Source organism: Thamnophis elegans, chromosome 17 (assembly GCF_009769535.1).
Source record: "Thamnophis elegans isolate rThaEle1 chromosome 17, rThaEle1.pri, whole genome shotgun sequence".
Lineage (NCBI taxonomy): Eukaryota > Metazoa > Chordata > Lepidosauria > Squamata > Colubridae > Thamnophis > Thamnophis elegans.
Genome location: NC_045557.1, coordinates 7,265,694 through 7,291,316, shown reverse-complemented (window position 1 = coordinate 7,291,316; position 25,623 = coordinate 7,265,694). Strand labels below are relative to the sequence as shown.

At 43.8% G+C, this 25,623-nt stretch overlaps 1 protein-coding gene across 2 annotated transcripts in view; it reads left to right on the top strand.

The window, feature by feature from the left end:
* Positions 1-25,623, top strand: part of RTN3 (reticulon 3) — a 51,755-nt gene that overhangs the window by 3,125 nt on the left and 23,007 nt on the right. Inside the window, exons 2-3 of one of the 2 annotated variants that reach the window (XM_032233843.1) lie at positions 18,586-18,636; positions 23,377-23,385. The exons of the other annotated variant lie outside the window; for it this stretch is intronic. Of the exons in view, the coding sequence (XP_032089734.1) occupies positions 18,586-18,636; positions 23,377-23,385 (60 nt within the window). The remainder of the gene's footprint in view (positions 1-18,585; positions 18,637-23,376; positions 23,386-25,623) is intronic. 2 annotated transcript variants of the gene reach the window in all.

Here is a 25,623-nt window from a genome sequence, read left to right as displayed (position 1 = left end):
CCGCTGTGGAAAAAGAAAGCAATCTATTGTCATTTAAATCTTCCTTTCAAAAAAAATCCTTTGCTGCTGCTTTTGGGGGGGTGGAGGAGGAGCGAGAATGCATTAAAAACTGCTTCTGGGAAAGCCGCCCCCCCCTTCCGTGGCTCTGATTTTTCATTCTTTTTTTTTTTAATGCCTTTTGGAGACTGCCGAAGGGATGAAGACAAAGCTCCGATTAGCTAAAATGGGGGTGGGGGCATCGTCTGGAAGGATTGGGAAACGGGAGGGGGGGGAAACCTGGGAAGCAAGCCGCCTCTTCTTCGTTGAACGAAAATCTGCAGTGCAGATGTCTGTCAGGGCGAGAGAGGGAAGCACGGCGGGGCAGGTGACGCTACTTTAAAGGGGACGGAGTCTGCCCAACCTTCCCACCCTCCCGTCTCGACAGCACAAGCCCCTTTGGGGGCCCGCGACCCTGCCGCCTTATTGGTTTTCAGTATATAATCCAGCAGGCAGCTGATTATTCCGCTTGGGGCCTTTCCTCGGGATCGGGGGCTTGTAATGCATCCCCCACCCACCTGTCTCTGCCTCTGGTATTCCAGCTATGGATGCTGGTTTGGGAGCAAGCGGCGTGGTTTCTCTGCAGGGCATAGAGTTAAAGATCAAGATCAGAAGGGGTTGAACATGTGCTCGCCGTCTGATTGAATAATAAGAGCTGGAAGGGGCCTTGGAAGACGTCCCCCTCCTCAGGCAGGAGACCCTGTATCATTTCGGACAAATGGTTTGTCAAGTTGTTTCTTTAAAATTTCCTTTTTGGAAGGGAAAGAAGGGGAAAAAAAAACAATGAAAGCATTGGAAGGGACCTTGGAGGTCTTCTAGTCTAACCCCGCTGCTCAAGCAGGAGACCTTAAACCATTTCAGACAAATGGTTTGTCAAATTTCTTTTTTGGAAGGGAAAAAAAAACAATGAAAGCATTGGAAGGGACCTTGGAGGTCTTCTAGTCTAACCCCTTGCTCAAGCAGGAGACCCTATACCATTTCAGACAAGTGACTGTCCAGTCTCTTCTTAAAAACCTCCAGTGATGGAGGAGGAAGGAAAGAAGAAAGGAAGGAGGGAAGGAAAGAAACAACGAAAGCATTGGAAGGGACCTTAGAGGTCTTCTAGTCTAACCCCCTGCTCAAGCAGGAGACCCTATACCATTTCAGACAAGTGGCTGTCCAGTCTCTTCTTAAAAACTTCCAATGATGGAGGAGGAAAGAAAGAAGAAAGGAAAGAGGGAAGCAAAGAAACAACGAAAGCATTGGAAGGGACCTTAGAGGTCTTCTAGTCTAACCCCCTGCTCAAGCAGGAGACCCTATACCATGTCAGACAAGTGGCTGTCCAGTCTCTTCTTAAAAACCTCCAGTGATGGAGAAGGAAGGAAAGAAGAAAGGAAGGAAAAAAACAATGAAAGCATTGGAAGGGACCTTGGAGGTCTTCTAGTCCAACCCCCTGCTCAAGCAGGAAGCCCTAACATTTCAGATGAATGGTTGTCCTGTCTCTTCTTTAAAACCCCCAGAGTTTTGCAGGGACTTGCTGACCAGAAATCGGTTTGCTAAAAAGATTCCATGCCAGACCGAGAAAGATTTTGATTCTGCGGCTTCACCCTCTTGCCCTGATGAAGCGAACCAGGTTAATCATCCCTCGACCACCTTTCTCTCGCACATCCAAGCCAGCTGCTCCTTGAACGTCGCTTCCCCCCCCCCCACACCTTTCTCTACCCACCTCTCCACTGCGCGAGTCTCATCTTCAGCTGCCCGCTACCAAAATACACCAGAGGATGCTTTAAGCTTGCGAGTCGTTTCAATTTAAGTGGCGTTTGCCCGCTGGGCTCGTTCTTCGCATTTTTCAAAGAAAACCTTCGTAGCATTGCTGGCTTCATCTTTTTATTTATTTATTGTGAGTCTTTATTGTGGTTTTCTGCTGTAGCCGTTCGGAAAAGGAGGGGGAGCCCGTGGTATGAAGTGCAGTACGTGACATATCCGTAAAGTGACATTTGGAAGATCTCAACCACTAAGGTGGTTTTCAGAAGGAAAAACCCGGGTAGAAAAATAAAATAAAATAAAATCTTTTTTTAATCTGCCCCCCCCCCCCAAAAAAAAAAAAAGAGACGATGATGTTGTGGAACCAGGCAGTTGCGGTACCTCCACAAATGAAACGCCATCACAAAAGAGATTTCCGAAACCCATCTCACTCACTTTAGGCATCTCGAGAGTGAAGGCCCCAGTTGGTAACCGGCAGAAAAGCTGCCCTTGGCAACAAGATGTTTTAAATCTGAAATATAACATGCATGGAATTTTGCATTTATTATACATCGCCATTGCTTTTTTGGGGTTTGCCGTCGTTTCTTGGATAAGCCCCCGTCGGCCTTTGCATTTTTGGTATGCAAAATGCAACGGGCTGTGTCTATGCCCACGGGTCACATTTTAAGGCCCAGTGTGATGCACAGAACCAGGTGTGCCCTTGTTGCTAACACAAACAGGGTTTTTTTTTTTAAAAAAATGTCTTGCATTTGCTCCGAGCACACACACACGATCAGCATTGATGAACTGCCAGCCATATGTCTCATCTTCCAACAGTGACATAATTTTTAAGGGGTCTTGGAAGAGTGTCGGAGCATCTGCTCTGCAAAAAAAAAACCAGACAAAGCCAGGAATTGGCACGGGGGCGACGGATGGCTCTGGATTGTGTTGAAGAGATCAGGTTTCTAGCCCTTCGGGCTGCTGAGTGGAGCATGAGAGCTCATAATGGCAGCGATCTGTGAAATTGTAGAAGCAACAAGATATGTGGAGGGCTTGAATGTTTTTGGGAGTGGGCGCGGGTGAGGGGGCTCCATTCCATGACAGGTGGCTTGTTTTGATTTAAACCAAGGTATACATCTGCCAGAGGGAGGCGGTGGCTCAGGGGCTAAGACGCTGAGCTTGTCGATCAGAAAGTTCGGCGGTTCGAATCCCTAGTGTGGCATAATGGAGTGAGCTCCCGTTACTTATCCCAGCTTCTGCCAACCTAGCTGTTAGAAAGCACGTAAAAAATGCAAGTAGAAAAATAGGAACCACCTTTGGTGGGAAGGGAACGGCGTTCCATGCGCCTTCGGCATTGAGTCATGCCGGCCACATGACCATGGAGACATCTTCGGGCAGCGCTGGCTCTTCGGCTTTGAAACGGAGATGAGCACTGCCCCCTAGAGTCAGGCACGACTAGCGCATATACTATACTTCTACCTTTTTATAAATCTACCACTTAAGTTTGTCCTTTTGAATCCAACATTATATATATATATATATATATATATATATATATATATATATATATATATATATATATATATATAATGTTATATGTAATATTTTTTAATTGGTGGTCTATATGATGTAGATTTCACTGCTTACCTTTTGCTGATTTGCAAAAATTATTGGCATTTTTGTGATCCACACGGTAGTTTTCTTAAACCAGCAGGCTCCTCTTTGTCTCTCTTTGGACTTTTCCATTTTCCCTTAAAAAAAAAGAAATACATAATGCTTTTCAATCATGAAACTCATATAGGTTATACAGGTGGCCCTTGACTTACAACGGTTCATTTAGTGTCCGAATTTACAACGGCACTGAAAAATGATTGAGGATCATTTTTCCACACTTAATGACCGTTGCAGCATCCCCGTGGTCACGTGATAAAAATCCAGAGACTTGGGATCTGACTCGTATTTATGATGGTCGCAGAGCCCCAGGGGGGTCATGTGATTCCCCCTTTTGCAACCTTCTAACCCCCTTGAGGAAGCCAGATTCCCTTAACAGCTGTGAGGCTAACTTAACAGCTGCGGGGATTCACTTAGCAACTCTGGCAAGAGAGATCGTTAAATGGGGCGAAATTAACAACTGTGTCACTTAGCAACAGAGATTTTGGGTTCGATTGTGGTTGTAAGTTGAGGATTGCCTGCACGTCGTGCTAGTAAGAATCTCTACGCTGGATAAATCTGTTTCTAACATTTGATTTTTTTCCCCCCACCATGTATTTCTACTTTTGATTCGCCTACAAATCTTAAAATGTCGAACCACTTTAATAGCAATGAAGACTAGGATATTTTTCAGAGAAAGAATGCAAAGTGTCTATATGTGTGTGTGTGTGTGTGTGTGTGTTTGTGCTGATAAATAAATATCAGCACAAATATAACACAAAATGTGTAACAAAGGCAACAGTAAAAATATTGGGTTTCTGTCGTGATGGACTCTTGTGACGAGCCGAAGGACAGATGATGGAAGCAGTTAGCTTCCTCCCATAATTGGGGCTTACCAGGGGTTATGACACTATATATATATATGTTGTTGTATTTGTGCTGATAAATAAAGGGAGACTAAAGTCACAGACTTTAAGTCCCTTTATTTATTTATCAGCATAAATATAACATATATATATATATACATATATATATATACATACATACATATATATATATATATATACATATATATATATATATACATACATACATACATACATACATACATACATACATACATACATACATATTAGAAGGGTGTTTTAATCCCATTTTAAAAATCTAACTTGTTAGGAAATGATGGCCAAATTCCAATTTGCATCTCTTGGGCGTGTGTGTGTGTGTGTGTGTGTGTGTGATATTTCCTTTGGCCCATTGCAAAATGGGAAATGTTTTATCCCTCAAACTGTGTGAAGTTAAACCCCATTAGGGTTTTAACAGAGAGAGATCTAAACAAAAAAACCCCTAGAATTGGTGGTGTAGGAATTCATACACTGACTTGAGTACATTTCTCCCTGCGGACAGAATAACACGGGCTTACCTGGGGTAAGGGTGGAGTACCACTTGCCAAATTAGTAAATCATGACTAAAAGGCAAGAAGTGGGCAAATTAAGGCGCTGTGATAATTAACATATTTCTACCCAAGTGGTAGAACTTGTTCAGAAGTCTTGGGATTTGCTTGAAAGGTCCCTTGTCCATCTTCAGTTTCTTGACTCATGTTGGTGTTCCCTGTGGCTGCTGAAGATTTCTTGAGTTGGGAACTCAATTCCAGAATTAAGACAGTTGAAGTACAGACAATGATTCCACGTCGTGCTTGTCGGTTTTTTTCTATAGCTCGTGGCAAACCTTTTCAGTGTAAAAGGCCCCATGATCCACAGCAGGCAGGGGCCATCATGAAGCACGATTAATGTAGGATTTCTACTACTACTACTACCCTCTTGTTTAAACCTTACAGAAGCGGTTTCCGACGCGCCTCCTATGATGGTTTCGGACTAGTTTCTGCTGATTTTTTAAAGAATTAAGGATTGGGCTGAAGGTGCCTTCAGCCTAACAGACATTTTGAAATGCTGCATCAGACTTCTGCTGCCAGATAAATATGAATTATGCAACGTTATGGTGCATTCGGATTTTTTTTTTCTGAAGCCCTATGTTTAAACATCGAATCGCTTATGTCTAGAACAAAGCAGAGGGCTTGGAAAGTTAATTCACTCAATTTATTTATTTATTTTTTGTTCTGTAGGCAGCTTGAAGGCAAGAAATAACATGTTTTTCTGTCTGGATCGAAGTGGAATTTGTCAATTCATGCCTTAGCCAGGACGAATGACTTTTGGCTGTGCTTCCTTCCCCTGAATGCCAGTTTTCGCTTCGCCTAGAATAATACAGTTGGAAGGGCTCTTTGAGGTCATCTAGTCCAACCCTAGACCCTACGCCATTTCTGACAGAGGGCAGCCCAGTCTCCGGGGGAATGAAGCTCCCACAACTTCCGAAGGCAACTTCTGTTCCATGGGTTGATTGTTCTCACCGTCAGGAAATTCCTCCTTTAGTTCTAGGTTGCTCCTCTCTTGGTTTAATTTCCACCCATTGTTTCTCGTCTTGCCTTTTGGTGCTTCGGGAAATAGTTTGATCCCCCAGTCTTCGTAGGAGCCTCTCAAATATTTGGAAGACAACCATCATGTCTCCCCCTAGCCCTTCTTTTCGTTAGATTAACGTACCCAAATTCTGGTAACCGTTCTGTCCAGTCTCTTTTTTTTTTAAATGCAAATAGTGCAAACATAGAAATATACATCTAAATACAAAAAAAGAGGGGGGGGAGTAAGTGTACCCCATATCCCCTGGAGACCCTCTTTGCTTCCCCCTTATATTTCTTCTTCTATAACAACTAAAGAATATACAATATATCCCATTTGTGCCCTTATCCCCTCCAAAACAACATATATTCTTGAACATATGTTCAAGAATATATTCGTAAATAGGTTTATTCACTTTGCCTTCCACCAACTGATTTTACAAAATTATAATTTTATGGAATAAAATCCATTATAATCGTTTGCTTTGATCACCCCTTTTTAAAAAAAATTAATCTCCATTGTTAATTTATCATTTGTTGCCATACTCCAAATTTCATTATCCCACTCGTTTCTTTGAATATCCCAATCTTGTCCCCAATATTTAGCCACCACTAATCTAGCTGCCATTATCAATTTTACAATCAATCCCGTTTTTCCACCAGCAACAGTAACGCGATTCTCGGTGACCTGTCTGAATTTACAATTTCTCTAAACACCTTGTCCCGTATTTTTTGTGCACTGTCACACTCTCACCACATATTTGTCCAGTCTCTCAAACTACGGTTTGAGTGATGCTTCCAAATAGATTTGGATGCGGATTAATTGACAAAGGCCGGGTTTGACCAACTGTGACTGCATAAGTCATTCTATGGGAGGGAACCTACCTTCCTAAGTGGTGGAAGGGAACACAGAGGATCATAAACTTTTGGGAAGAACAAATCGGAACTTGGTAACCTGCCCGGATCTACCTGGCTGAGTTCACTTAATTCTGCTTGGAAAACTACAGCTTGGCATTACAATACAATACAATAGCAGAGTTGGAAGGGACCTTGGAGGTCTTCTAGTCCAACCCCCTGCCTAGGCAGGAAACCCTGTACCGTTTCAGACAAATGGCTATCCAACATCATCTTAAAGACTTCCAGTGTTGGGGCATTCACAACTTCTGGAGGCAACTTCTGTTCCACTGATTACAGTGCAATGTGTAAACTCAGCCAATGTGGCTTCTAGGGTGGATATGATTTAAATTGAGTCGATTTAAATCACGCTAGTAAAGAGACTTGATTTAAACCGACTTGATTTAAATCATAATTTTTAAAGAGCAGCTTGTCATCTCTGACCCGCCGTTGACTCACCAACTCTAACTAAACTCCGTTTCATGCTGAATAAATTAAATTATTAATGTGTCTTAAAGAGAAAACTAACTTCAGATAGATTTTTTTTTTATTCCAAAAGCATTTGATTAAAAAGAATTTGATAAAAAGTTCAAAAAAGAAATCCAATTTATTTATTTATTTATTTTAAAAATCAGTTTTTATCCAACCCGGTGGCTTCCCAATAAAAGCATAATTAAAGGAAACACTGTCTGATCTGCCTCAAACAGGAATCTCTTGCCAGGCCCACAACAAAGCACTACATTCGTACCTTTTAAAAACTATTCGCAATTCTTGTGACCTTCATAAACTTTTTTGGAGAGAGAAATTATAGGTCAATCCTTAAAATTGGGGTGTTGCTCTCGCTTAAGTGGGGTGTTTCTTAACACACTGTTTTTTTTGGCAATGATGAACTTTTAAGAAAAACACAAGTTCCAGTTCTTTTGTCTTATCTTGCCACTTAAAAAACAACAACAATCTCACTTCCTGAGAGTTGAGTAACACTAAAAGAGTCTTTTATCAGAAAAACTTAAAAGTTTGCCCTTGGTTCATTTTTCAGCCATTAAGGATGTTCTCCAGTGGGGATAATCATTTCAATTCCAACGCTTGTTTTTTTCTGAGATTTGCCCGAAATCTGTGGTTTCTCAACCTTGGCAACTTTAAGATAAGTGGCCTTCAACCCCAGAATTCCCCAGCTGGGATAAGTCCACCTATCGGAAAAGCTATCAAGGTTTAGGATGCTGAACAATGTTCTGGGATGTATGAGATCGGATCCTGCCATCTTCCTCTATCCCAGCGGTCACCAACTGGTGCTCTGTGGGGAAACTTTGGTGGTCCGCAGAAAAATTATTTGCATTTTTTATATTGCACTCAATCAGGGGTCCTCAATCTACGGCCCCTGGGGCGGATACGTGCGATGAACGCTTGTGTTGCTGCAGAGAGTCTCCCCCTTCGGGGTCTTTTTGGGTGGGTCGGAGGGGGGCAGAAATTCTGACTTGGGGTCTGCTTCAGCCTCCTGGTGGGGGGCTTAGGGCGAAGGCTGGAGGGAAGCGCTGCTGGTGGCGAAGAGCCAGAGGGCCTCGTTCCAGTGGGACTCCATCACGGCCTGGAACCGTGCCCCCCCCCCCCAAAAAAAGTTGTAAGGATGTAGAAATTCAAAGAATCAAAGGTGAAAGTGGCCATCCCAATCTTTTCCAGCTCGTTTAACTATCCTCCATCAGGTGGAACGAGTGTTTTCAAAAGAAGCAGATGAAAGTATAATTAGAAAAACATTAGACTACGGAGAGATGGATAGGTTAACATTCATTATAAAGGATAAGGAAGAAACAGAATAACCTGGGATATGTTTTAAAAAGCGCTCACTCCACAACACAAAATCTCCAGAACCGTAAAACCTACAGACTTGAAATTTGGCATGTATGTTCCTCTTGGTTTCTAGGTCACTCGCTAAGAAAGGATTTTTGGAAATGACCCATCAGTTCATCAGTATTTCTTATACAGTATTATATTAACACTTATCAATGCTAGAGTTAAATGTTCTACTCCCCCTCCCCACTTGAAAGGAATTCTGTTCCAACTGCCAGTTGCCTTACATAGGCGTGGCCAGCACGTAACTCATCCGGCCTGCGGGATGGCGTGATCACATGGTTTCGTAGCGAAGCATGGGTATCCAGCTAGTAATATATATATAAGAAAGGAATGCAAGAGATTGTATTACATACAAGCAAATATTAGTATTAATATTACAATTATTACTACTATTACCAGTATTATTATTGCATATTATAAGTAAATGATGTAAGGATTATTACAAATAAGCAATTATTAGTATTTTAATTACAGTTGTTATTAATATTACTCTTACTATCAGTTTAATATTGCTTTGTATAGATAAATGGTTAAGGGAGCCTATGGCTCAGTGACTAAGACGCTGAGCTTGTTGATCAGAAAGGTCAGCAGTTCGACGGTTCAAACCCCTAGCGCCCTGTAATGGAGTGAGCTCCCGTTACTTGTTACCAGCTTCTGCCAACCTAGCAGTTCGAAAACAGGTAAAAAATGCAAGTAGAAAAATAGGAACCACCTTTGGTGGGAAGGGAGCAGCGTTCCGTGCGCCTTCGGCGTTGAGTCATGCCGGTCACATGACCACGGAGACGTCTTCGGACAGCGCTGGCTCTTCAGCTTAGAAACGGAGATGAGCAGCGCCCCCTAGAGTCGGGAATGACTGGCACCTATGTGTGAGGGGAACCTTTACCTTTCTATTATTAATATTACCCTATCAGTTTATTAATCCTTTGTATGGATAAATGGATCCTGACAATATGTTGCTCATTAAGCCTTTACGTGGTAGTTTAAAGAAGAAGAAAAATATATAAATAAACAATTTAAAAAAAATAAGCAGCCAAAATAATGAGTTCTCGTGGGACTGATGATATTGTTAGCTGGGTTCGGTGCTGGCCTTTTGTTTTTTATAACAACCCAGATTATTATTGGCTTTAGATTTTTTTCCCCCCTCCAGCTTCGCATATGTACGCAATGTTGTGGCTCGTTGGCTAATCCCAGAACACCGGACTTCAAACAGCTTCAGTGAGTGCATTTGGCCCGGTTTCTAGCCCTCAAGCCATTATTACCACAGGCCGATCGGATAGATTGAGCCTTGCACAAGGTAGCCACACATCCATGCTTTTCCCGTCGCTCTGCCTCATTTGCCCCGAGATGACACACACACACACACACTTTGTGCTCTTTACACAAAGGCATTCTAGGGCAGGCTTCCAGTTCTCTCTCGGCCCCACACCCTCCCCGGCCCTCGTCACTTGTGGCTCTCCACTTTGATCCACGGAGCGTGCCAAGGTTGGCTCAGCAAAAGCAAATATGCCCATTAAGGCTTGGGGTTTTTTTGTTTTGAAAGGACAATTTTATCTCCACTTGACCGAAGATCCTCAGTAAACATGGGCAGTTGGGAAGGGAAAGAGGGTAGCTTTGCTTTTTTGATGAAGGGTACAGATTAACAGAGTTGGAAGGGATCTTGTAGGTCATCTAGTCCAACCCTCTGCCCAAGCAGGAGACCCTACGCCATTTCTGACAGAGGGAAGTCCAGTCTCTTCTTGAAAGCCTGCAGGGATGAAGCTCCCACAACTTCCGAAGGCAACTTCTGTTCCATGGGTGGATTGTTCTCCCTGTCAGGAAATTCCTCCTTATTTCTAGGTTGAATCTCTCCTTGGTCAGTTTCCATCCATTGTTCCTTCTCTGGTGCTTTGGAGAATAGCTTGACCCCCTTCCTCCTCTCTGGGGCAGCCCCTTAAATATTGGAAGATGCTCTCCTGTCTCCCCTGGTCCTTCTCTTCCCTAGACTAGCCAGGCCCAGTTCCTGCAACTGTTCATCGTATGTTTTAGCCTCCAGTTCCCTAATCATCTTGATTGCTCTTCTCTGCAAAGAATTACAGTTAGTCCTTGACTTATAACAGTTCACTTAGTAACCGTGCAAACTTACAGCTGCATTGAAAAAGTTGACTTAGGACCGTTTCTCCGCACTTAACGACCACTGCAGCCTCCCCGTGGTCACGGGATCAAAATTCAGACGCCTAGCAAGTTCGCCCAATATTTATGACGGTCACAGTGTCCCGAGGGTGTGTGTGTGTGTGTGTGTCACACGATCCCCTCTTGTGACCTTCCGACAAGCCAAGTCCGGGGGGTGGGGGAAGGGAAAGCCAGATTTGCTTAACAACTATAGTAACTACCTTAATAACTGCAGTGATTCACGTAACGACTGGCAAAAAAAGGTAGAACAACGGGGCAAGGGTGTGAATTTTGCTCCCTTGAACATGGGAATGGTGTGACGGTCGTAAGTGTGGAGAAGGGTCACATGTCTCATTTTACAGTGGCTGTGAACTCATAGTTCAGCTCATAAAGTTCAGCTATAATTCAAATGATTAGATCTGACTGGAACACGGTGTATTGCCAAAATGGTGCTCTTAATAAATAACTGGTTTTCTTTTGAAACTTGGCTTGAGGCTCATGAAATCAATTAGGACGTCTTTCGGAAACCTGACAGTGGCCTTGTAACTTCAAACGGTGACTAAATGAACTGTTTTAAGTTGAAGACTACCTGTATCTTCTGGTACCAAGGGCCAAGGAGTGGTTGTAAGTCACCTTATTTAAAAACAAATAACCCCGCTGTTGTAACTTCAAACAGTTGCTAAGCAAATAGTTTTTAAGTCAATGGCTCCTTGTACAATGGAGCTGGTATTTCAAACAGATTTCAGTAACCTCGATGCTCGCTCTGTGGGCGAAATTGCTCAACATTTTCCACTTGCCAAACTCTTATGAGGAGCAGAGCCTGAAAAACTGCATTAAAACGTGGGAAACAGGCTCAAGTAAATAAAATGCACAGGTAGGTAATCAAGCTTAGATGAGATCTAAGATTTAGACCTGATTAGATCTGCCCTCCTTTTTTTTTTCTGAATACGTTTTTTTATCGGATTATAAAGTATTATAAGAACACAAAAGCAAATAGGAGGAGAGAGAGGGGGGGGGAAGGGGAAAGAAAGTGAGGAAGGATAGCAAAAGAAAAAGGAAAGGAAATATTGACTTTCAACTCTCTCTGTTATGGTAAAATAAGGCATTAACAACAAATCACAACTTTTTGTTTTACCATAATCGCATGAACACGGGACGGGGTGGCTCAAGGGCTAAGACACTGAGCTTGCCGATCAGGAAGGTCGGCAGTTGGGCGGTTCGAATCCCGAGCACCGTGTAACGGAGTGAGCTCCCGTGACTTGTCCCAGCTTCTGCCAACCTAGTAGTTCGAAAGCACGTAAAAAATGCAAGTAGAAAAATAGGAACCACCTTTGGTGGGAAGGGAACAGTGTTACGTGCGCCTTCGGCGTTGAGTCATGCCGACCACATGACCACGGAGACGTCTTTGGACAGCGTTGGCTCTTCGGCTTTCAAACGGAGATGAGCATCGCCCCCTAGAGTCAGGAATGACTGGCACGTATGTGTGAGGGGAACCTTTACCATTGCCAATTCCATCAGCTTCTGCAACCATGCTAGGAATAGAAGCGTCCTTCCATTTTTGCGCCTGCGATAGTCTTGCTATATACAGAGTAACAAAGTCCCAAACTTTCTCCAATTCTTTCTCCATTAGACCAGTGTTTTTCAACCTTTTTTGTGCAAAGGCACACTTTTTTCATGAAAAAAATCACGAGGCACACCACCATTAGAAAATGTTAAAAATTTTTAACTCTGTGCCTATATTGACTATATATAAAGTGTTTTTCCCACGGCACACCTTACACTATGTCATGGCACACTAGTGTGCCGCGGCACAGTGGTTGAAAAACACTGCATTAGACCCAAGAGGAGAAGTTCTAGTTTCATATTTAGAATAAGAATAGAAAATAGAATAGAATAGAAATATGGAATGAATAGAATTAGAATTAGTGGAAGTAAAATGAATAGGATAGGATAGAATAGAATAAGAATAGAAAATAGAATAAGAATAGAAAATAGAATAAACCAGAAATATGGAATGAATAGAATTAGAATTAGAAGAGTAGAAGTAAAATGAATAGGAGAGGAGAGAATAGAATAAGAATAGAAAATAGAATAGAATAGAAATATGGAATGAATAGAATTAGAATTAATAGAAGTAAAATGAATAGGATAGGAGAGAATAGAATAAGAATAGAAAATAGAATAGAATAGAAATATGGAATGAATAGAATTAGAATTAGTAGAAGTAAAATGAATAGGATAGGAGAGAATAGAATAGAATAAGAATAGAAAATAGAATAGAATAGAAATATGGAATGAATAGAATTAGAATTAGAAGAGTCGAAGTAAAATGAATAGGAGAGGAGAGAATAGAATAAGAATAGAAAATAGAATAGAATAGAAATATGGAATGAATAGAATTAGAATTAGTAGAAGTAAAATGAATAGGATAGGAGAGAATAGAATAAGAATAGAAAATAGAATAGAATAGAAATATGGAATGAATAGAATAGAATTAGAATTAGAAGAGTAGAAGTAAAATGAATAGGATAGGAGAGAATAGAATAAGAATAGAAAATAGAATAGAAATATGGAATGAATAGAATTAGAATTAGAAGAGTAGAAGTAAAATGAATAGGAGAGGAGAGAATAGAATAGAATAAGAATAGAAAATAGAATAGAATAGAAATATGGAATGAATAGAATAGAATTAGAATTAGAAGAGTAGAAGTAAAATGAATAGGAGAGGAGAGAATAGAATAAGAATAGAAAATAGAATAGAATAGAAATATGGAATGAATAGAATTAGAATTAGTAGAAGTAAAATGAATAGGAGAGAATAGAATAAGAATAGAAAATAGAATAGAATAGAAATATGGAATGAATAGAATAGAAATATGGAATGAATAGAATAGAATTAGAAGAGTAGAAGTAAAATGAATAGGAGAGGAGAGAATAGAATAAGAATAGAACATAGAATAGAATTCTTTATTGGCCAAGTGTGATTGGACACACAAGGAATTTGTCTTTGGTGCATCTGCTCTCTGTGTATATAAGGAAAATAAAATACATTCATCAAGAATCATAAAATACAGTACCTAGTGATAGGCATAGGTTACTAATAAGCTATCAAATCGTACTTAGAAACAAAGCAATATAAATTGAAAGATACAAGCAACATGGTTATAGTCATAAGTGGGAAGAGAGATGTACTTAGGAAGGAAGAGAAGAATAATAGTAATACAGCCTTAGTAAATTATTTGACAGTGTTGAGGGAATTATTTGTTTAGCAAGAGTGATGGCATTCCGGGGGTGGGGGTGGGGAGAGGAACTGTCCTTGTGTCCAGTTGTTGTGGTGTGCAGTGCCCTATAGCCTCGTTTTGAGGGTAGGAATTGAAATAATTCATGTCCAGGATGTGAAGGGTCAGTAGATATTTTCATAGCCCCCTCCACTTTCCTGTGGCTAAGAAACGAATCCTCATCCAAAAATTTTATCACATGCTTTTTATCACACACTTTATTGCTTTATCACATGCCCACCATGGATGATCTCCCCTCCTTTTTTCCCCCACGTTAACTTCACCAGGCTGGTTGGCTTCCTACCAACCAACTGACCCGAAAAGCAGACAAAACTTTTCTTTCTTGTGTTTATTAAGCGGTAACCAGCAGCATACATAAGAGACCTCCCCCCCCAAAAAAGCGGGGGGGGGGGTTGCATTTTGTATCTTCCCTGATGAGTCAGTTAGACAGCCTTTCGATAGCTTTATTTTAATTTTATTTTTTTCCCCAGCCTCAGCTTCCCTTTCTGCAAAAAAAACCCGGAGTTGCTGACACTGTCTTGCAGGAAATAGCATATAAAAATGGCTGCCTGGCAAATTAAATTAAGCACTTAATTTGCAAATCAAAAAGCGGGCTGAATATCTGAGTTAGGTCGCTCCCTTCGCTCTTGATGAATCAAGGAAAATGTGACTGCTTCATTGGGGGTGTTTTTCCATAGCTCAGCACCGGTTTATTCCCGAGCTCAACCTGTTTAAATGTTTCCAAGGTAGCTTTTAAGCCGCTTCTCTCGATCTGGTTATTCATATGTGCGTTTGTGTTATCCTTTGGCTCTGTTATAAATGTTGACCTGCAAATTTTTGCCCGTGGGTTTTCAATCGTCTTGCTTCACGCTGCCTGCGACAATTTTTATAATTATTTCTTCGCATGAACCTTTGCATAAACAAGAGGGATTGAATCAAGGTGCTGTGAAGTGTGTTAATGCCACTTTATAAGGCTTTGGTTAGGCCACACTTGAAATACGGCATCCAATTTTGGTCGCCACGATGTAAAAAAGATGTGGAGACTATAGAAAGGATGCAGAGAAGAGCAACAAAGAGGATTAGGGGACTGGAGGCTAAAACATAGGAAGAACGGTTGCAGGAACTGGGTATGTCTAGTTTAATGAAAAGAAGGACCATGGGAGACATGATAGCAGTCTTCCAATATCTCAGGAGCTGCCCCAAAGAAGAGGGAGTCAAACTATTCTCCAAGGCACCTGAGGGTAGAACAAGAAGCAATGGGTGGAAACTAATCCAGGGGAGAAGCAACTTGGAACTAAGGAGAAATTTCCTGATAGTGAGAACAATTAATCAATAGAACAACTTGCCTCCAGAAGTTGTGAATGCCCCAACACTGGAAGTTTTCAAGAAGATGTTGGATAACCATTTGTCTGAAATGGTAGAAGGTTTCCTGCCTAGGCAGGGGGTTGGACTAGAAGACCTTCAAGGTCCCTTCCAACTCTATTATTCTATTCTATTCTTTTCCCTGTGTTTTTAAAGCTTTGGCAGGGTGAAATCCCTGCTGGGGAGCCACCAAAAAGAACCATCCAGAACCTCGGCAATTACTCACCACAGCCCGGATTGTAAATCTTTGCAAGGGCCCAATAGATCTAAATAAACATTCACCAAAGACAAATTCCTTGTGTGTCCAATCAGTTTTGGCCAATGAAGAATTCTATAATCTTGTGACCAAGTGAGACTCGATTGCTCCTTTGGAGGACTGCTGAGGTTGGAGATATCCTGGCAGGGAGGAGGAGGATTATAACCAACTTTATTTTTTTTTAAAAAAAAAGTTTTCGTGTTATTCGTTTATTCGAGAGATGCACCTTTTCTATAAACGCAGTCAGTATAAACGCACGCTGGAGCCAGAGGGGGGGTGGGTGGGCTGCAGCACATTTCCAAGGATGTACAATGTGCTTTTTGTGAAAAGCAGAGACTTCCCCCCCCCACCTCCCTGCAGTGCCCCCAGGTGCCAACCCATTAAAAAATAGAAAAGCCCGAATTGCCAGCTAGCCCTTGGCAAAGATAAGAGTCACCCTTCGTGGCTGATTAAATAGGTTGGGTGTTGAAATTTTGGGGTGAAGAAGAGAGGAAGGGCGAGGATGCTTTTGGTCCTGGGTACCACGCCAGAAGCATTGCTAAATGAGTACATCTCGACTTTTGGGCACTTATTACTCTTTCTTTCTTTCTTTCTTTCTTTCTTTCTTTCTTTCCCTTTCTTTTCCCTTCTCCTTCCTTTCTTTTCCTTTCTCCTTCCTTTTTCTTTCTTTCTCTTCTTCCTCTTCCTTTCTCTTTTTCTTTCTCTCCTTCCTTTTCTTTCCTTCTCTCCCTCCTTTTTCTTTTCCTCTCCTTCTCCTTCCTTCTTTTCTTTCTTTTCCTTTTCCTTTCTCCTTACTTTCTCTTTCCTTCTTTCTCTCCTTCATTCCTTCCTTCCTTTTTCTTTCCTTCTCTCCCTCCTTTTTCTTTCTTTTTCTTCCTCTCCTTCCCCTCCCTCCCTCCCTTTCTTTCTTTCTCACCTTCCTCTTCCTTTCTCTTTCTTTCTCTCCTTCATTTTCTTTCTTTCCTTCTCTCACTCCTTTTTCTTTTTTTCTTCCTCCTTCCTCTTTCTTTCTTTTTCTTCATCTCCTTCTTCTTTCTTTCTTTCTTTCTTTCTTTCTTTCTTTCTTTCTTCTTTCTTTCTTTCTTTCTTTCTTTCTTTCTTTCTTTCCAAACAGTTTGAGGTTGGAGAAAGGTTGGATAAATCTACCTCTCCCACTCTCCCATCAAGCATCCTCTCAGGAAAATAGTTGCCGAGCCAAACCAGTTTAACATCTTTTCAGGTGTATCTTTTCCATCCACACTGAGCCAAAAATGGATTTGCAGGGCTGAGGATGGGGACTTCGTATGGTGGTGTAATTTTGTGACATCGGGAAGGGAATGGGGCCCTGGAGATCATTTGATCCAGTGCCCCTCCCCAACCTTTTGGGACCCCTGATTTAATCCATCCCTTGCCATAGTAACGCCCATTCCCAGAGCGCCTCCCCCCCCCTTTAAGGTAGCCACCCAACCTCTATTGAGGCTTGGTGGCGCAGTGGTTAGAGTGTGGTACTACTACTTCTGCTGACTGCTGTCTGCCAGCAGTTTGGCAGTTCGAATTTCACCAGGTTCAAGGTTGACTCAGCTTTCTGTCCTTCTGAGGTGGGTAAAATGAGGAGCCAAATTGTTAGGGATAAATATGCTGACTCAGTAAACTGCTTAGAGAGGGCTGTAAAGCACTTTAAAGCAGTATATAAACCTAAATATTGCTATTGTCCTTCCTTCCTCCTTCTCATTCCCATTTCCTCCCTTCCTTCCTTCTCATTCCCATTTCCTCCCTTCCTTCATTTATTCATTCATTCTCATTTCCTTCCTTCCTCCTTTTCATTCTCCCTTCCTTCCTTCCTTCCTTCCTCTCATTCCCATTTCCTTCCTTCCTTCATTTATTCATTCATTCTCATTTCCTTCCTCCCTCCTTCTCATTCTCCCTTCCTTCCTTCCTTCCTTCTCATTCCCATTTCCTTCCTTCATTCTCATTTCCTTCCTTCCTCATTCCCATTTCCTACCTTCCTTCCTTCTCATTCCCATTTCCTCTCTCCCTTCCTTCATTTATTCATTGATTCTCATTTCCTTCCTTCCTCCTTCTCATTCTCCCTTCCTTCCTTCCTTTCTTCTTCTCATTCCCATTTCCTTCCTTCCTTCCTTCCTTCCTTCCTTCCTTCATTCTCATTTCCTTCCTTCATTTATTCATTCATTCTCATTTCCTTCCTTCATTTATTCATTCTCATTTCCTTCCTTCCTCCTTTCATTCTTCCTTTCTTCCTTCTTCTCATTCCCATTTCCTTCCTTCCTTCTCATTTCCTTCCTTCTCATTTCCTCTACTTCAGCTGACTGCAGTTCTGCAGTTCAGCAGTTCAAATCTCACTGGCTCAGAGTTGACTCAGCCTTCCATCCTTCCGAGGTGGGTAAAATGAGGACCCGGATTGTTGTTGGGGGCAATATGCTGACTCTGTAAACTGCTTAGAGAGGACTGAAAGCCCTATGAAGCGGTATATAAGTCTAACTGCTATTGCTATTCTCATTTCCTTCCTTTCTTCCTCCCTCCCTCGCTTCCCAGAGTTGGAAGGCGCTTTGGAGGTCTTCTAGTCCAACCCCCTGCTCAGGCAGGAAACCCCAGGTCGAGGGCCACCTACACTGTGGCTTTTCACAATCTCCAAGCCAATTTTGCGTCTTTCTTAAACTGAAATTGATTTTTAAAAACTGAACCACTTAAGTCAACGCTCTCATGTTCCCCACCTGTCCTTTTCCCTTCTGGAGCAGATGGGTAGAGCTGGGCAGTAGCCCTGGGGTTTCCTATGTGCTTTGCATCAAGGTGAGTGACCACTCTCCCATTTTCCCAACCGCCACCCCCATCCCCCCTGCCGGGCACCTGAGAACAGGTCTCTTGGCCCCCTTTCCTGATTAACCGTATAAATTGCTTGCCTCCTCTTTTAGGGTTACCACGTCTCATCCTGTGTATTTCCCTTTCAGATTCCTTTGTTACTTCCTCTCAGCCTGTCTCTCTCTTTTCGACCTCACAAGGCAAGTTTGTCATTTTCTTGTACAATCCCCACCCTTCACCTCCCCCCCTTCACCCACCCCGCTTCTGAAAGAAAAATGTTGAAAGAGGCTGTAACTGGGGACAAGAGAAGGTTCCCCCCCCCTCCTTTTCGGTCAAACCCACAAATAGGATCTCTATGGCTGCTTGGGTGAGGCTATCGTCCTGCAGCTTGCTCGTCCGTGGCTTTCCCTTAAAATCATTTCTGGTCAAAGGCTTAAGTGTTGGAATTCGGAAAAGGTCGCAAAAACATCCGAAAAGGTTGTCCCCGGAGGTGCTTTTTCTCATGTTCGGGATGGCTGAGAAATCTCTACAGACTTTTCGGAAAGTCTTGATGAGCCAGTTTGCTGAGCCTGGGGTCTGGATGGACCAGAATTGGCGATGAGCTTTTTATTTCCTTTAAAGAAAAAGGAAAAAAGTTACCGTATTTGTCAGACACACTTAGATTTTGAAGAGGCAATTTAAAAAAAAAAACGTTTTTGCACTCTTGCAGGCCTCCCAAAAACGGCCCATTTTTTGCCATGCATAGCCTTTAGGAGGTTTATAGAGTGCTCCTGGAGGTTGGGGGGGCGAAAATGAGCACAAAACGGCCCATTTTTCATTCATTTTTGCCCTCCCCAGCCCCCAGGACCACTCTCTAAGCCTGCTAAAGGCTATCCATGGCCATTTTTGCAAGGGGGCGGGGTTTCAGAAAGCCAAAAATGCTGTATTCAGTGTATAAGACGCACCCAGATTTTCACCCTCTTTTTTGGGGGGGGACGGTGCATCTTATACTCTGAAAAATACAGTAGGTTGCATTGATCAGCGCAAAGCTTTTCCCATGAATCCGAAAATAATTTCCGATCCGATCTGATTCTGTTTGCAGGGGAACGAGACAGGGGCGCTGATGAGAGCAGAGTTGAGTTGCGTGTTGTGACCTAGGCTTCCTTGAGTAAGCATAAATCACAATCTTAGCCCCCAAAACCCTCTCTTATTCATGGTCATTCACCGTCCGCGAGGCTTTACAAACAGCCTGTGAAGATTCCGACAGATGTCTGCTCGAGTTGCCGCAGTCTTTCAGGGGAATGTTGATAAACACCCACCTTTATCTCCCTGGGAATGCTGCCAGGGACCTAATTGCCAAAGGCAGAGCAAGGCCAAACTTAGCACAGAGTCAAACAGAACTTTCAAAGCTTGAACCGACCAGACGAACTAATTGCTTCCTGCAAAAGCTCACATCCCATTCGCTCCTCTTTTATGTCTTATGGGAAGGACCAATCGTCTCCAAGCCTTACTCCCAAGTTGACCCTGTTTTCTTAATTGTCAAGTTTCAAGTTTAATTTTATTTATAGGCCGCCCAATCCCAGAGGACTCCGGGCGGCTTACAGAGAGGGGAAAGAAAAGAAAACAAAAGAAAATAAAAATAAAATAGACAAGTTAAAAAGCAACGCAGATCCATTCATTTCAGTCGGGGCTGGACCTCAACAATGAGGTCAACAGCCCCAGGCTTGCCGGAAAAGCCAGGTCTTGACAGCTTCTCTGAAGGCCATGAGAGTGGGTGAGGTCCGGATTTCTGGGGGTAGTTCATTCCAAAGGGTCGGGGCAGCCACAGAGAAGGCTCTCCTCCGGGGAGCCGCCAGCCGACATTGTCTGGCTGACGGCATCTGAAGGAGGCCCACCCTGTGGGATCTTAGCGGTCGTTGCCTTCTGGCAGCTCTGCGCACGCGTACACTGGGAACAGGCTCCCTCTGTTCTTCTGCCTTGCTGGTGTCAGGCTCCGGGGGCAACAAATAACTACCAGATGGCCTTGGCCCCCTCTCTGCTTCCAATGCAAAGCCTTCGTCTGAGCCTTCCCCAGGCTCCAGGACAGGCCCATGTTCCTCCCCAACCTCCTCACTGTCCGAATCTGCTGCCAGCTTTGCTGGCCGGCTGCTGGCGGGCCCAACATTGCGTGCATCTGCAAAGCTGGAGGGGAAAAAAATCTAAAGCCAATAATAATCTTTCCAAACAGTGAAGCTTTGATAGCTTTAAGAAGAATCAAGATCTCCGTTGTCAGCTTCCACGCGACCACGTCATGTGCTTTCCCAAGCAAAACTCTCTTGCCAAAGTTGTTTTTCCTGTTCTGGATTGCCTTTCCATTAGGCCCAACAAATATAAAGAAGGCTAGATTTGGGGGGGAGGAGGATCTGTAGCAGTGATTCTCAAGTTGGCCACTAGGGTGGACTTCAGCTCCCAGAATTCCCCAGCCAGCATGCTTCAAGATGTGTGGCTAACTACAGTTCCCAGAATTCCACCCATCTTTAAGGGGCTGAAGTTAAGAAACCTCTCTCTCCCGCAGCGTCATCTCTCTCTCTCTCCCGCATCTCTTGCCCCCAACAATCCGGGTCCTCGTTTTACCCACCTCGGAAAGACGGAAGGCTGAGTCAACCTTGAGCCTGGTGAGATTTGAACTGCCGAACTGCAACTAACACGTCAGCTGAAGTAGCCTGCAGTACTGCCCTCTAACCACTGCGCCACCTCAGCTCGGTTTTCTAAGAAGAAGCTACTTGAGGCTCTGTAGGAGTGGAGGGCTGCGGCCTTTTAGATCAGGGGTCCCCCAACCCACTCCCCGATGCCAGAAACCTGGTCGTGCCAACAATCGAAGCCCCGTCTGTGGGATGAAGACAGCACACCAAATCACGCCCCCCCCTCCAGTCCACGGAAAAACCTCTCTCCACGGAATTGGTCCCTGGTACCCCCCACGAAATGGGGGGTGGTGCTGGTCTAGATACTTGTGAACTATAACTTCCACCTATGGCCACCTCTGAAGGATTTTTTTTTGGGGGGGGGATACTTTTGACCCTCGTGGCAGAAACATACTAGCCTGGCATCTTGTGCCTTACAGGATGCTCCAATAATAGAGGTTTTTAACGTCCATAATTGTAGCCTCCGTGTTGTTGGTTTTTTTTTGCACTGCTGTAGGAATAGGAAGCTACCCCAAAAGAGACTTTGGGGGGAGGGATATTTCAGGAGTGGGATAGCAGTTACAGCCTTTTTTCCCCCTCCTCCTTTTTTTTTCTTTCTGGAAACTGTAAAACATTTTTCTTCCTGCTTTTTTTTCCTCCCTCCGCGTCCACCGGTGGACCCAGCTTGGCTACAAAATCCTGAAATGTTCCTATCGTGGTGCTGTTTAATTATATGACGTGCTCTGGCTCTGTTGGCTGCTTCTCCGCGCTGTGTTTCTTGCGTGAATTGATTTCGTCCACCTCCCATCTTCTGTCTCGTTAAGCTTGCGCTTTTTTTTTTTTTGTTTCATGTCCCCCGAAATACCGAATGCAAAGAAGGAAGGAAGGAAAGAAGGGAAGGAAAGAAGGAAGATTTATTTTGGAAGGTGCATGGAGGTTGAGAGTGGTTGTAGCAACAATTGAAGGATTTTTTCTCCCAGGACAAAATGTTGAGAAGGGGCTGGGGAGGACTCCAAGAACCAGGTGTCGGCAACCTGCAGCTCCGGTTCCGCATGCGGCTCTTTCGTCCTTCTGCTGTGCCTCCCTGTAGTCTGGCCTCGCCCTCCTCTCCCAATCACTCAACACATAAAGCTGGGTGGGAGAGCACGGAGAGAAAGAATGAGACAGAAAGAGAGAGATACCCATTTCCCCCACAAAAGAAAACACCGGGAGCCACAAAACCCGGGTAGGTGTGGCTTGCGGGGTCATGTGACTGGGTGGGAGTGAGTGGTGTCAAGTTGGCCACGCCCATCCAGGTTTTGTGGCTCCCTGTGTTTTCTGTGGGAAATAGGCCCATGAGTGTTTTAAGGTTGCAGACTCCTGCCGTAGACAGGGATCAGCCCTGGTCTGTGGAGATACTCAAGTCAGCCGGGACACGGTTTCTCCCGGAGATGCTTCAGTTCTTCAGAAGTGAGGAAGCTTCTTGGGCGAGAAGCGAAACGTCTTAAAAAGAAGAAAAAAGTTCAGTGACCTTTTGAAAAAGCACCTTTGGGACGCTCGTCACCGAGGGTGCCATTCTGTGATGGTCGGATTGGATTTAGTTGGAGGTGTTTTATGAACCTCGCCAGTGCAGTGTGACGTTGGCTTTATTGAATAAACCTTGATTGAGCATGCCGTTCTCATGTGGGCTGCACCGCGAAGCCAGGTTTGAGTGCTCCGAATGGTTTGCTTCATCCGTCACCATTTGCGAATACGGACAGTGCGTCAGTTTATTACTCCAAAGTTATGCTAGCTAGGAACTCTGGGAGCTGTAGTCCTTTGGAGGCGGAGTGGCCTGGCAAAGCTGGTTTTAAGTTTCGTCATTCAGAGCCCTCTCGGATTAATTCTGCTTTGAAAGCTTTAATCCAAGAGTCCTTCAGTCTTCCGACATCTCTTTCCATCTCTCATCCCTCTAGGGAGCATCATTCCAGGTGCTTCTAAGATCTTTTTAGAATAACAGAGTTGGAAGGGACCTCGGAGGTCTTCTAGTCCAGCTTCCCTGCTCAAGCAGGAGACCCTCTACCACTTTAGACAAATGGTTATCCATTCCCTTCTTAAAACCCTCCAGTGATGGAGCACCCACAACCTCTGAAGGTGAGGGTTGTGGCCTGCCAATGGCAGCCGATTCGGAGAGTGAGGAGGGTTGGGGAGGAACCTGGGCCAGTCCTGGAGTCTGGGGAAGGCTCGGATGAGGGCTCTGTGTCGGAGGCAGAGAGGGGGCCAGGGCCGTCTGACAGTTATCAGCTGCCTTCAGAGTCAGGCATCAGTGAGGCAGAAGAACAGCTGGAGCCTGTTCCCAGTGTGCGCATGCGCAGAGCTGCCAGACGAAGGGAACGGCTAAAGAACAGGGCTCGACTTGGGAGGAAGGCCACAGATGGACGGTGAACGGCCCCTCCCAGAGGAAATAAAAGAGGAGCGAAAGGGGAGTGGAGTTTGCAGGAGACCATTATTTCGCTTAATTGGTTCGTGACTCTCCGAGACTCCTGGCCAAGTTTTGCAGATATCGGCAGATACCAGGGAGATGAACACGGCCCCCTAGAGTCGGGAACGACTAGCACATATGTGCGAGGGGAACCTTTATCTTTACCATATGGTGAAGTAAAGATTAAGAACCACTGGTCTAAACTCTTTTCCAAAATGGGAAGCGATCTAATGGTGGCCAGCTTCTCTCAAAAGCAGCACCTTGTTTTCATAAGGGGTTTCAGTTACTACCTCCCCCCCCCCCAAAAAAGTCTGTAGCAGTCCCACTTCCTCTACTACAACGATAAATATTCATTAATATATAAAGCTTCCAAGAAGCAGATGACATTCCTATTTCACTATCATGACTAATAACGAGGAGTGGATCTCCTCAACTTGACTCATTGGTTTGCAATGAAGGATCATAAATTCTGTAAATGAATCATCCAGGAAATCTCATGGTACAGCCCTTTTTGTTAGGGGGAAAAAATACCTAAATACCTTAAGGACTCCTAAGCCAACTTTCTCTAACCTTGCAGGCATTGAGGGCTCGAGTGGGAATTTCATCCAGTGACGCAAATTCCAAACACTTTCTCTGGAGCGAGAAGCCCCAATTTGGGATGTTGGAAGGTGTGTTTGGCTGCTCACAATAATCCCTTCCATTCTCAGGGCGTTTGCTGAGTGATTGGGGTAGCTAGCCTCTCTTTTATTTGGTTTACGTTATTCCCATTGCACCTCGTACAACGAAATTAAATGCCCTCTTCAGTGTACATTATAACTATCAAAATAAAAAGACAAAACGCACCTCCTTCACATTTTATGCAATTGAATTGAAAACCCGATATTGCACTGTACTGTAGAATTCATTAGAGTTGCTGCCCCTGGGAGAGAAGCTGTTTTTCAGCCTGTTTGTCCTGGTTTTTATTCTCCTGTACCGGCTGCCAGATGGTAATAGTTCAAAAAAAAAAAAGGATGCCCAGGATGAGATGAATCTTTAAGGATGTTTTGAACTCTCTTAAGGCACGGGGGCTATAAAGCTCTTCCAAAGAGGGGAGAGGGCAACCCGTGATCCTCTGGGCCATGACTTTGACCCTCTGGAGCACTGTCCTATCTGCCCCTGTGAATTGGCAAACCAGACAGAGGGGCACTAAGTTAAAACACTCTCTATGGTGCAGCGGTAGAAGGTCACCAGCCGTTTTCCATTCAGTTGTTGTTTCCTGAGAAGTCTCAGGTAGTATAATCCCTGCTTTTGACCAGTGCTGCGATGTGAGCACCCCAGATCAGGTCCTCTTTTTATGACAACACCCAGAAACTTAAAACTGGCCATTTGCTGCACCCGGTCTCCCTTGGTAAGCAAGGGCTGGATATCTGATCTATTCCTTCTATAGTCGGCTATAAGCTCCTTGGTCTTGTTGGTGTGAAGGACCAAGTGATGGTCTCCACACCACGAAGGCCACCGGTTTTATTTGTTTGAAGGAGAGTCAGAATGATTTTTCCCATCTCTCTTTAAGGGCTGTGACTAAGCAAGATATTCAGGCCAAGGCGCCTCGGCGGCTGCAATCACTTAATCCTGCTGAAGGTCGTTCCCTTTCGAGATAACAGACTTTGACTTCATTTAAATTGGAGGCATCAGTTAGCCAGACATTGGACTTCTGGCTTGCAAAGGAATGGGTTGTTCCTGCAATCAAAGGTTTCGTGCAAAAGGAAGACCAATTTTATCCACCAAATTGCAGTTAACCTCCTCCTGCAGTAACCTCTAGACTAGATATGTCTCGTTTAATGAAAATAAGGACTAGGGGAGACATGATAGCAGTGCTCCGATATCTCAGGGGCTGCCCCAAAGAAGAGGGGGTCAAGCTATTCTCCAAAGCATCTGAAGGCAGGACAAGAAGCAATGGGTGGAAACTAACAACTTATAACTAAGGAGGAATTTCCTGACAGTTAGAACAATTAATCAGTGGAGCAGAAGTTGCTTCCAGAAGTTGTGAATGCTCCAACACTGGATGTTTTTAAGAAGATGTTGGATATCCATTTGTCTGAAGTGGTGTAGGGTTTCCTGCCTAAGCAGGG